Raw genomic sequence first — 12,608 nt, forward strand, 5'->3', positions numbered from 1 at the left:
TGAATTTTAATGACAATATTACTTTTAACCCAGTGGGCACACAGAAAAATTATATTCAAATTGCCCTGAGCAGTTCCGAAAGTAAAAAGGGAAAAAAGATAAGGAATCATCACCTAACCAGGGGACTATCGTCGATTGATTGTTGGAGGCGCAAAAGTTAATCTAGAGGAGCTGCCCTAAGTGTCTGACGGTAGAGGGGACGTTTTCTCATGCAGTAAGAGTTGCATGATGGGCCATGCTGTGCTGCAACGCTGTTCAACAGGTGAGAAATGGGGCAGAAATGGTGAGTTAAAGCTGGAGATGGTTGTACATTTTCAAACATTTGAAGGCATGATCTTTTGTGAGGTACATGTCGATTTCGTCGGGCATTGACCGGAGTAGTTGTTTGAGGCAGCGGCTACGCTCACTGAACGTCATCGGAAGCCAAAAAATGGGGTCAAGACTGATTGTTGGTCGGTACAGCTTGATCAATTTGGAAGGTGTCGCCGAGTTTAAGGCTATCAGAATGCCTTGACGCTGTGATGGTTGCACGCAAAGTTTACTATCATTAATCGGCGGTTGTCTGTTCCAAATTGAATTTAAACGAAGATATTTGGAACCAGAGAGATCTACTATCAAGATGGGAATATTTGAGGAAGAAGACGCTTTAGCAGAGCATTATCAGGAAGCGTTGGGTGCTGAAGCATAAAATCGGCTTGAAGAATATAGGGACGCTTCTGCATACTAAGTAACTTCAGTAGATGGCGCATGATGACTACTGACGGAGTGAGACGAACCATTACGGTTTTTTTTAGGTTGAGCGTTTTGAGCTTCTCCAAGTGATTAATGACAGATTTTTCAGATTTTATGACAGCCAGGCCATATTCCGGTTGAGGTCGAACGACCTTGTGTAGATGCTTATATGAAGTTGACACCTAGAAGCAGCCAAGTGATTGAGCTTTGGGGAGGGGGGCCTTTAACACACCATTAAACAGTATTTTTAGCTTGAAATTCAGCTAATTTTGCATTTTTTAAATTATTAGATATCTAAATCCTTTTCATTTTGCCGTTATAACCAAAACAAGTGTGATTTATTTCTGGACATATTCAGTAAATAGTTGAGCAATTCAATGTGATATTCATTTGTAAAACCTAACACTAATAGCTACGTTAATTTGTGTCAAAAAAATGAAAATTTTGTCTCAATCTGAAGCTGAAGGTACTGTATACTTACGGGTTTTCTGCTTCTATTCCGGTTTCCTTGATTTCCGTTTTACTTCCATGTTACAACTGTTTACATCTGGAATATTCCTATTCTCTAGACAACCACAAAGTTAATAGAATCAGAAACTTTGGCAAATGTCTGAAAGAGCTTTGTTTGCCCCAAGGCAGGTAAATACTTACTGTTTTATCTCATTATTTCTCAAAAGCTCAACCAATTAGCCGTTAAGGAGGAAACTTTGCTTCAATCAACCTAACTCTATAGCATCACTCAAAATAGCGAAGAATAAGGCATATCATATCTATTGCAGGTCGTAATTTAAGTTGGGAAAGTAAAAATACAGCTACTCCTGCATCATTATCAGAGCAATATAGACGAGACGAGATATCATCGAAACCTTCAGTGTCAACGCAATCTCTATGGCATTCCTCAACGTCACCTATAAAGAGATCAGGAAGCGCAAACTCTATCAATACTGTCGCTTTTGTCGTGGAAGATTCTTCTCTGTTAAGACGAGCTTATCAAAAAAGAAATGATGAAGAAGGCCATCACCTTCAACAACGAGAGGTCGACGATCATAAAGAGGAGCACGATCGCACACACTCCTCGAGTTTATTGGACACCTTTATGACACTGCACGTCAGCATTCACAATACAGATGACAATGATGAAGGCAACATTATTCCTGAGTTTTATAAAAGTGAAGTAACACCCAATACTGTGAACCCAACTTTCCGATCTTTACCTTGTTCTTTTGATTGGATGAATTGGTATGATGCAGCATCGAGTTTGTTGATAGTTCGTATTTACGCAAGACATGCTACACCAGAGACAGCAGGGCAGTATAGTGAACCTGTACTAGGATATCAGTATCAAAAGGATGTACATAATATCTCAACAGAATCGCCTGTAGATACCCTTCATTTTCAGCTATTGCTAGAATGGCAACTTGATTTGAATGCATTATCAAAGATCGGAAACTCGGTAAGATATACTTTTTGCTTGAAGGCAGTTTATGTATTGTTTGCATTATGCATGTATACTGTTGAGTACCAGCCATTGCAATGATTGTTTTTACGGCATTTATGTTTATATGCTAAATTTGCAAGGTCTAACTAGTAACGCTATCATGTCTTTCTAGAATTCAGACTTGCATTTCTCATTTCCCAAAAATACTTTGATTTTTGAACTGGACGATGGATTCTATACAGCTCCGGTTATCAAGACGCTTATAATGAACCAGAGTCAAAGAACTAGTATGCTTGAATTGGATAATCTGAATCAGGATAATGTGAGCATTCGATCGGGAAGCTCAATTTCGAGAGTACGTACTCATCAGTTGACATTAATTCCGTAACAAAGTAAAAATGCCAACTGTTCCAGTTTTTAAATTTAGAGCAAAAGATCATATACTTATAATAGTCTAATGAAGTAACGCGTACAAGTTGCTACTTGTAATGTCTTAGGATTGCTGACTTACATTCATACTTGACTTTAGACTGAATACTTTAATGGAATGCATATTTGATACCCGCAAATCAGCCGATGAAATTAGAGAAAGTATTCAAGAAATACTTACAGAGGAAGAAAGAGGTTTTAAGTTGAAACGAGAGTTGAGTGAACGACGAACAGAACTGGTTGAGAAAGAAGCAAGGATTATGAAGCAGAAAAAAGCTTTGAAGGCTAAAATACAAACGTTGCAAAGTCAAAAAGAGAGACTTGCGAATTTTGAGATGAAACTTGCGGATTCATATAAACGTTGTATAATCAATTCGGAAGAACTTCAAGAGAATGAATGTATTTTAGAGGAAAATAGCAAAATGAGGCAGAACGTTTTTCGCTTGTTAAACAGAAGAAAGAAAGAACTGATTGCAGATTTATTCTCCATATACCCCATAGAACAGGTATGTTTGCAAAAGTTGCTAGTAAAAACGAAAGAGTCCAATAGTTTTTATATAAAAAGAAAAAGTCGTTTGATGATTCGCAACAGTTTTCAATTCGCGGTCTTAATCTACCCAATTCCGTATTTGATGGTCAAGACGAAGAAAGAATTGCTACTGCTCTTGGATTTACAGCTCATCTAGTGTCAATGCTGGCTTATTATTTGGAAATACCCTTACGGTATCCAATTAAACCTATGGGCTCAAGAGCCTCTATAACGGACCCTGTTTCACTGATTACTGGTTCTAGAGAGTAAGGAACTATCTTTTAGCATAAGGGTTTTTATTTCACTGTTTTAACTGTATTTTTTCCAGGTTTCCTTTATACTCTAAGAGAGTTGACAAATATCGATTTGAATTTGGTGTTTTCTTGCTAAATAAGGATATAGAACAGGTAGGTGAGAGTGCTGTACGAAGCTTGTCAAAGCTGATACTGAAAGTTTATCCTTCAACTTGATAAATTTGTAGATGATGAATGCATATGGTTTAATTGTTATGGATTTGCGACATACGTTACCTAATATCCACTACTTTATCCAAGCCATCTTAACAACGTCAGTCACGTCGAAACCCACGTCTATGTCTGTGTTATCAATCTCTTCATACGCTAATGGTACCGGTCGCGATCAATGGGATGAACACAACCATCCTATTCGTCGGGACCACAACCATCTAACTTTACAGCCTACTAGTACCAATAACAATCAACCACCTCCATCTCCATCAATATCGACGCATTCTGTTAGCACAACAATTGCTACTCATTCCCCCAAGTCTATCATCAATTTCCCGTCTCCATTATTGAATACCTCCCAAACAACCTCTGCCCCAATCGCGTTTTTGGATATGGTAACTACATCATCCTCTACTCACTATCATTCTTCGGTGATGTCGACATCTTCTTCGGCAATCAAATTAAAAAATAAGCAACAGCAACATCAATAATTTTATATTCATAGATCAATGAAGCTCGCATACCTCACAACAATACCTTTTAATAAAATTATCCAATTTTACGTTATTTATCTTTGTAGGCAATAAGGGATTTATGCAAACTGAGGAACCAACGGCTTACAGCTGTGTTCAAATACGATTGTAAAAGGTGCTGTTGTTACTGGGAAATATAACAATCACCATATTAATTGATGGTGATAAGAGGGTTCCTTTGGCTAGAAATCAACACGAGTAAAATAGTGGAATGGTAAAAGAATTGAACGAAGTCTGCTTAAATAGATGCAAACAAAAATACGATCTACTGCCGTTTGAAAGCGTAATTGTAGCAGCAGCTTCTATCGAGAACTTTCCCAGTTAATTCAATAGCTTATTTTATGCTAATTGTAATGGTGCAAGGAGGTTTCATGACTATATGTTGAATCCAACAAAGTACCTTTATATTTTCTTCATTTATACTTTTGATACGCAAAAAAAGCTCAGATAGTGTTTCATACGTAAAAAACTGTACCTTTGAAGTTACAGCTTGAGAACTTACGTCTCATTTGGAGCCTAATTTTAGCAGGTATCTTGTAGCTCTCCAGAAAAGTCTTCTCATATTCCTCTGCTTGGCTTCAGACAGCCTTATTCTGCAACACCTTTTCAATCCTTGGCGTTAATGGCACTCTCCTTCGAACAAATCGGTGCAAAAAAATCCTTTCTTTTGAGACCGTTCTGTTATCCTACCAGATAATTATTTTTTGCTCGTGCTGTCGTTGTTCCTTCTCAAAACTTGCGAAATAAAGTATTTCTCAAACCAATTATGGCAGCAGTGATTTACAAGCATGGATGATGTAGAAGAAGATATTGTTGGCTCGACATTTCTTTCTGCTCTACAATATGAAAGTAATCGTCTGGCAAGTAATGAACAGCTTAGTGTACAGCAGCTTAATATTTTTTAATTTGTATTTAAAACTTTGAACTTGTTTTGCTGGAAAGAAATATCATTTCTCTCGACTAGAGCTATTCATGGCTCTGTAAGACCTTTAATTTGAGGTAATAGTTTTATCAGTTATACAAGAGCATGAAAATTGGTTCTCACCTGCAGTTTTAGTACAGGCTGCAGTACCTGAATTGTTGCCCTCTTAGAAAAACGGTTATAACTCTATGACATCGGCTATGCATGTAACACAGCTTCCCTATGATAACAATTTTGAATCGTTCCCAAGAAATATCCAAAAGTTTTTTACGTAAGATATAGTATGTTCAGTAGTAATAGCCACAGTAGTAATATTATTGATAGAATTGTGAGCCATCAGTCGTTATCAGAAATTCAACAGCCTTCAACAGGCGTTGGAAATGATATCCTCATTACAGACATTGCTATCGTCTTCTGCTTCTCGTTTATTTTGAACAGAGACGTTAAAATAATCACTTTCTGAAGAGGGTATAAGGCCGGTATTGTATATGAACCAGCTCGCGAATTTCTGGTGAGTACGTATCGGACTCGATGGGAACTGACAGAAACGAGTTCCGTTCCTTCAATAGACGAAACGAGTCTTATAGATATATGGAAGCAAAAGCAGCTGAAAAACGAATCAGGAAGTAGAAGCGCAGCGTTATACGGATCAATTGGTATATTTAAAAGATTGTTGAAAGAAGAGGCAGCTCAGTGAAGGTAAACTTATGAGCAGAGTATTGCTGTCAGTATTTCTCTTTTTCAAATGAATAGAGGATTTCTTAAACACTCTCAAGCCATAACTTAATAAAATTCCCTTTTAAGTTTTCTTAGTGCGCTATTGTTTCGTGCAATCAATTGACGGGCAGTAATGAGAAGGGTTTTTAGATATGCAAAGATTAACGATCTACACTTGCAGCCAGACTTCATGTACCTCTGAGTCTCAAAAACATCAAAATTCTTTGAGTCTCAAAGTTTGAGGCTGACTATGGAAGATCTCAGTATTCTAACAAATTTTTATTTTACGTCCTTCTGCTCTTCCTCTTCTTTCTTCTCCAAGCTTATCAAAACTAAAGAAATATGTCCGCTGCCGCTATTTATGTAGGAAATTTGGATCAAAGGTATACATATGCTTTCTTACTATTTATAATTGTTGCACTATTGTACCTTTCCAGAAATCGAACCAACCATATTTTCAATATCACCGCATAGAGTAACTGACGTTATGTTACTCGAGCAATTTTCCTCTATGGGTACTGTTGCCAACGTCAAGATCATTCAAGTAAGTTCATTTGAAACGAGCCTTATTTAACTTTGCAGTGAGCAGCCGATCGATACTTACTAAATTTTATCGTAGAATCACAGACAAGGCCCTTTCGTACGTTCATAGGGATCTATTTACAAGATTCCACTTTAATTTTATGGGCTCAACACGTTTTAACCTTTCCCTTTCTATACCTGCCCTTATGGAAAAATTACGTTTGTATAATAGTCTAATGTCAACTACGGCTTTGTTGAATTTGCTGACCGTCTTGCGGCAGATAGAGCTATTCAAGAGCTTAATGGATTCAAGCTTTTAGATTATGTAAGAATTTTGCAAGACACGACAGTGATAAGCCCCCCCCCCCTTTTTTTTTTCTCAAAAAAAAATCATGGCTAAAAAATTATATATTTCTTTTCCTTACTTAAAGGAAATCAAAGTAAATTGGGCCCAACAAGGTGGCAGAGAACCAACCTTCAGAGAAGAACAACCCGAGCACTTCCAAATTTTCATTGGTGATCTTGCCCCTGAAGTGACAGATGAAGTTTTGACTCACGCTTTTGCAACCTTTGGTGATATTATGTAAGTATTATTTGCAGCATGGAGGACGATGTTGAAATGCACGTGAATAATTACACTTAAAAGAAACGGAATATTCATAAGCTACCATTGTATATAATAGCAATGCCCATGTTATGAAAGATTCTATGTCTGGTAACTCTAGAGGCTTTGGTTTCGTTACTTTCCGCGAAAAGTCTGAAGCTGAACAAGCCATTGCGTCTATGAATGGTGAACAATTGGGCTCCCGTAGCATTCGTGTTAATTGGGCTACTCAGAAAAGCCATAATGATGCTCCCCCTCCTCGTCCCGGTCAACAACTTCCATATGAAATCGTTCTTCAACAAACACCTGCTTATGTTACCAGTGTCTATGTTGGTAATTTGCCACCCAATACGAGCGATAACGATTTATTGCAACCCTTCCAAAAATTCGGTTATATTCAAGAGATTAAATTACAAGCTGATAGAGGAATTGCTTTCATTAAGTGAGTATTCGAAAAGGAGGCAGCTCATTCTCCATTGCTAACTCATAATATTTTGCTATTGTAGAATGGATACACATCAACATGCTGCTGAAGCTATTGTCAATTTACAAGGCATGAATATCAACGGCCGTGATGCTAAGGTAAGAACAATTCATGTTGATATATATACTGGAATGGACTGAAGAACTGAAAAAAAATGGTGCAATATGTTAATAGTTATCGTGGGGCAAGGATCGCGCACCGCAAAACAACTGGTCTTCCTATAGCGGCAATGGTCAGCGCAATCAAAACAACAACTGGCGTCAGCATGATAGGAATTAGACTTTTCAAGGAAAAGACAACATTTATATACACTTTTATTATAATATTCCTTTCAATGTGAAAATCTAATCAATTTGTAATAGTCATCAGTTCCTTGATTGAGCGACAGTCTCTTTCTTTTAAAATTGTCTATCGTAGACACCTTCAACTTCCTTTTTCTTTTTTTTTCAACTTTTTATGTATATTTTTCTAATGTAAATAAAATCTGAAGACATGAGAATAAAAAATACACATTTAGTTCACTTACGCGACTATATTCATACGATACAGGAAACGAAGATAACTTAACGATAAAAAAAAAGGCTCCCTACCTCCGGCAGGAAATCAGGATCTGGTGTGTCGTCTTAATCATTCCATTCCTGAGACAGACATAGAAAAAATACAGCCACCATATGAATCATCATCTGTATGTTTTACAACTTCCAGATATGAAATGCCTGTCCGTTGTGACCGTTAGACGATAAGTCCCAGAAGCGTTCAAATAACTTTCAATTGTGCAAATAGAAATTATGCAAAGACGGCCAACTAAAGTTAACTGTTATGACAGATATGAGCTCATTTGAACGTGTATTCCAATTATTCTTAATTTATCTCATTGTTTGCAAATAGAAAGTCGACAACGTACTAGAAAACGTAAACATATTTGATCTTTGGATTTTCATTTAAAGACCCTCTTTCAAGAAACAGTTCATTGTTTCTTGCAAGTATATTCGCTTGTTTAGAATCTATCAGTTGATATCTTCGTCTACCACAATTTGTTATTTCCATTTAATTTCATCTATGGAAGCAAAATGATTCCTCAAGTACATGTGTTCCTTCGATTGAATCTTTACAAAAGAAAACCTTACAGCAAACTGCAAGATACAGCCTAATCGGAACGGAAGTAGAAGATCTTTGGTTTAGAAAGCTTCAAGCTAAAGCGCGAAACAATTATACAGTGTACATATTGATAAAGCAAAGCAACTAATAATGCTATAATGTATGTATATTTGAGTGCTTGATTACAACAAATTCTCAAAGGCGATCGTTCTGAAACCACACTGCCGAAATATATACGCAAGACGTAATATATACTTGTAGGTTACTGATAAATTAGAGGAAGGAAGGGTTTATGAGAGCTCGCTTGATCCAGAAATTCATGCATGAGAAAGCACGCGCGATTTTGAGCAGTGTCATCTTTGAGATGCGATAGTGATATATTTGCTTGAGTCAATCATTACAATGCTTTACGAGGTATTAAAATAAAACTTCGACACACAAACATCGTGGCTCATATTCTCGTTCCCGTTTTGGTAAGTGGTGGAATGTTTAATAATAAGAAAAGCTAAACAAAGAAAAGCGATTATAGATAATTCTTAAAGTGAGATTTGCTACCCTACATAAGAACCGAATAGGCTATTTTTGTAAAACATATTCTACTTACTTTACCTAAGACTAAAAAATGTTTAGGTATATAGCAAGCTATTATATCACTTCCCCTTCTTGAAATTAAAGGCATAATTACTTTTTATTAATATAACAATTGTTCATGTAATCACGAACAACACGCACAAATACCGCTCTCTAGCAAACATCTATAATCATTCCCATATTAGAGGTACGCAACTGGTGGACGATAGATCGTGGATTATAGAGCTGCAAGAATACCTTGAATCTGCCAGAATAAAAGAGTTGCTGATAATTGGTAACTATTGTAAGTCTAAGACTATTAAACTCAGTGTCTTTATTACTCTTCAGAGAAAGATTTTTTACTATGTAAGGTTTGATGGCAATTATATTAAGGCGGGGCGCGTATGCTAGTGAATAAGTTCAGATTCAAATGCTTCATGTGTGTTTACATATGCCTAGGCCTGTATCTTGTTATAATGTTGTATATAACCTGTATGAGGTACAATATAGATAGACCGTAATAGAATGCATTCTCTACCTGGTTGTACGTACTCGATTATTGTAGTCATTACCTCACCAAACACGTCAGTGATCATTCTTCGACTGGCATACAAGTTTAAAATGTTCGAAAATCTAGAAATAAAGTATTAAATCAAAATAAATCCTAATGTTATTGTGGTATTTGACAACTTGAGTTAAATAGCACTTAGTTAAAAACAATAAAAAGCTTGACAAGACCAAATTAGTAAGACTTTATTTTGAATCAAGTTAAAAGTTCAAAGAGAAGAAAAATATATACTGCGAAAAATCAAATAATTTCTTCATATTGGGGGACCTAGAAACTGAGAGCTGAGCTATTCTACTCAAAGAAGACGTACGTCTTCTGAACTGTAAAAGAATAAAAATCACCTTAAGGAAGTTACGCATCTACACGGAGCGGGTGGACTTGCAAACGTATCCATGGCTTCATCTAGTGATCATGCAACTAACCTATTTCCCATGCTGACTTTTATGCAGCACTGCTTGCAGAAAAATAGTATTAATTAATGAAAATAGTATTCGTGCGTGGTGTTTGAGTTGAGTGAACAGTTATTGTAAAGGATGATCACAGCCTTTTATCTTGTAATTATTCTTTACGTCAAAAGCAAAGAATAGTACTTATAACCTATTATACTTTGGTGTTGAATCAATATATCCTGCATGTCCATATATTAAATCGACTATATATCCTATGTCATATAGTAATGTGTTATAGTAAAATAAGTAAACTATATATCCTAAATGACAACCTGTTCAGCCTTATACGTTGTAGCTAATCTCGTATAAGAATCATCACTTATTCTATATTCGCTTCCTACTCTACTTTATATTATTTCAGCAGTACTGAGGTGTGAGGATCTTGTATAATTTGTTTACGAGTTCTCCACATTTCATAAGATGCTGTCAACTAAACACAACGCTTAATTCACGGTACTCATATATTAGAGTCTATGTAGTTTCTAATTATTTCTGGTTTGCAGTATTGTATAATTCATCTTTTATCCTTCATAAAGTGAATTATAATCTTTAATATTGGTATATAATCTACCCTCAAATACGGCAGTTATCCCAATCGAGCCGGTAGCCATCTGTTGATCTTCAAAGAATCAAGGTTAATCAAAAGAGTTCGAATTCTGTGAGAACTTGTTATACTCTTTATTCAGTGAAAATCGTACAAAAGAAAAACATATATAGAAGAAATATTTTCTATCTTTTAAAGGATGATGTGGTGGGCTGAGTAGAGCAGGTTTAGTCGGTGTCATATAGACTGTTTCATCAAAGACACGGGTACCTTCACTATGGTTGAGCGCGGGTACTCACTCATTGAGAGGTTAGAGGATCGGACTGTAAGCAATTGGGCGACGAATATAAAAATAGAATGGTAAGACCACTAACCAATGTCTGCTTACTGACAGATCATTGTGAAAGAGTGAGTTATTATTGAAGTACTATGTACTATGGATATGTAAACCTCATATGTAGCATTTGTAGATCATAATTAACATCTGTCGCTGTATTTCAACTGTGAAAGATTCTAGAAGAAGTCTAATCTCGTATTATGGCTATGGTTACTCCTAATGTCATAACTCCGATCATTATGTAAGAACTCTGGCTCATATATACAACACCATCAACGCAATCCAATACGTATACCGTTCAATTGGTAGCTTCGCCAACATTGATATGTGTAATACGAGGTCAGATAAAGGTCAAGCAGACAAACTTAACAGTGTGTTGTCATAGCCAGGAATTCAAAATGTATGGGTGCGTGGGATGTTTCCTTCTATTTAAATCACAGACAGACTTTAAACAAAAAAAAAAAAAAAAGACAGACAAACTCAAACCAATCAACTATCTTCCACGTGATACAATTTAAATTTTTTTGTTGAGAGAATGTTTCAATCTCGCTTTTCAATGATATGGATTATATCGTAAATGAGATTTTATAAAGCTCTGACCAACTTTATAGTACAAAATTATAGATGGAGAAAGGCCCTGTTCTATTTATTATACTTCATCTCATTAAATACCCCAGATTAAGCTATTACTACATACTTCTACTCTCCGATTACTCTTAGATACACCCTCTTCGGTCCAGCGCTGCTTATAAAATCATGTGACCGGCTTTTCCTTAAATTTACTATGACAATCTACGTCACGCATAACATCAACTAAAGCGGGTATAGCTCAGCTGGGAGAGCGTTAGACTGAAGATCTAAAGGTCGGGTGTTCGATCCACTCTAGCCGCAATTTTTTTTTCCCGTTCATTTGGTGGTATATGTAACAAATGCTCGATTGAGTCAACATTGTCAGCGGGATACCCTTTTTATCTTTCCTTATCTTATATTACTTTTTCATTTTACCTCTTTTATTAATCAACTAAATCAACATCTTCTGTTAATAAACTCAAAATTTTGACCGTTTATTACAATTGATGTGTTTTGTGAAGATATCAAATGGTCAGGATAATTAATCCATGATATAAGCAACCATTATCAAAATTGTCATTAACTTTTTGAAGCCATTGTTTATTTCCCCTTGGTACTCAAGCAAGTGCTCTATTACTCTCGGCTGATGTTCTTATATGTTTTATTTTTATGTAGCGTTATTTATTTGATTATCCTAGCAAACATATTTACTATTCCATCTATTCTTTGTCTGTAAAAACGTTTTATTACCTTCACCCAACGTTCAAACTACATGGAAAATACTTGCTCATTTCATCAATTCATTATGCTGTTAACATGTGTAGAGTAGGTAAAGGAGCTTAAGTAAATAAGAGAAATAAGTTGAACAGTGAAATAAGACTCGAGCGAGTAGTAAGCACCAGGTTATTAGTAACCAACTTATATTGTCTTATGTGTATTATATGATTTGATTTATGATCTTTGACTAAATGAATAAGTCTAACGATAAACTGAGATGTATCTGGTACAATCTGGTTATGTTAAGAGCAATGAAGTCAAAAGAATAAGTTCTAAATGATTAATACTACTTCGCAGAAGTAGAAGGCAGAATAACAC

The 12,608-nt window shown here is 36.0% G+C and overlaps 5 protein-coding genes and 1 non-coding gene across 6 annotated transcripts; 4 read left to right on the forward strand and 2 right to left on the reverse strand.

The window, feature by feature from the left end:
- Positions 1 to 288: 288 nt before the first annotated feature.
- BDF20DRAFT_819593 (uncharacterized protein) lies at positions 289 to 456 on the reverse strand (the record flags this gene model as incomplete). The annotated part of the gene is made up of 1 exon (XM_053077471.1): positions 289 to 456. A coding segment is annotated over one exon (168 nt), but the record flags the coding sequence as incomplete, so codon positions are not given.
- A 158-nt stretch (positions 457 to 614) lies between these two features.
- BDF20DRAFT_820317 (uncharacterized protein) lies at positions 615 to 887 on the reverse strand (the record flags this gene model as incomplete). The annotated part of the gene is made up of 1 exon (XM_053077533.1): positions 615 to 887. A coding segment is annotated over one exon (273 nt), but the record flags the coding sequence as incomplete, so codon positions are not given.
- Positions 888 to 1,478: 591 nt separating this feature from the next.
- On the forward strand, positions 1,479 to 4,166 carry BDF20DRAFT_871257 (UV radiation resistance protein and autophagy-related subunit 14-domain-containing protein). Its single transcript, XM_053081092.1, has 7 exons — positions 1,479 to 2,185; positions 2,343 to 2,525; positions 2,598 to 2,632; positions 2,700 to 3,105; positions 3,165 to 3,394; positions 3,457 to 3,535; positions 3,610 to 4,166. Exons 1-7 carry the CDS (start codon positions 1,829 to 1,831, stop codon positions 4,084 to 4,086), a joined length of 1,767 nt encoding a protein of 588 aa, XP_052936666.1. The 5' UTR covers positions 1,479 to 1,828; the 3' UTR covers positions 4,087 to 4,166.
- Positions 4,167 to 6,064: 1,898 nt separating this feature from the next.
- BDF20DRAFT_871259 (uncharacterized protein) lies at positions 6,065 to 7,906 on the forward strand. The gene is made up of 8 exons (XM_053081093.1): positions 6,065 to 6,150; positions 6,242 to 6,311; positions 6,387 to 6,407; positions 6,522 to 6,614; positions 6,721 to 6,872; positions 6,973 to 7,335; positions 7,400 to 7,475; positions 7,552 to 7,906. Exons 1-8 carry the CDS (start codon positions 6,110 to 6,112, stop codon positions 7,654 to 7,656), a joined length of 921 nt encoding a protein of 306 aa, XP_052936667.1. The 5' UTR covers positions 6,065 to 6,109; the 3' UTR covers positions 7,657 to 7,906.
- Positions 7,907 to 11,761: 3,855 nt separating this feature from the next.
- Positions 11,762 to 11,834, forward strand: BDF20DRAFT_t86. Its single transcript has one exon. It is a non-coding gene; the product is annotated as a tRNA-Phe (tRNA).
- On the forward strand, positions 11,766 to 12,471 carry BDF20DRAFT_871265 (uncharacterized protein). Its single transcript, XM_053081094.1, has 2 exons — positions 11,766 to 12,044; positions 12,107 to 12,471. Exons 1-2 carry the CDS (start codon positions 12,020 to 12,022, stop codon positions 12,247 to 12,249), a joined length of 168 nt encoding a protein of 55 aa, XP_052936668.1. The 5' UTR covers positions 11,766 to 12,019; the 3' UTR covers positions 12,250 to 12,471.
- The last annotated feature ends 137 nt before the right edge of the window (positions 12,472 to 12,608 follow it).

Source organism: Mycotypha africana, assembly GCF_025528875.1.
Source record: "Mycotypha africana strain NRRL 2978 chromosome Unknown BDF20scaffold_5, whole genome shotgun sequence".
NCBI classification, from domain to species: Eukaryota; Fungi; Mucoromycota; class Mucoromycetes; order Mucorales; family Mycotyphaceae; genus Mycotypha; species Mycotypha africana.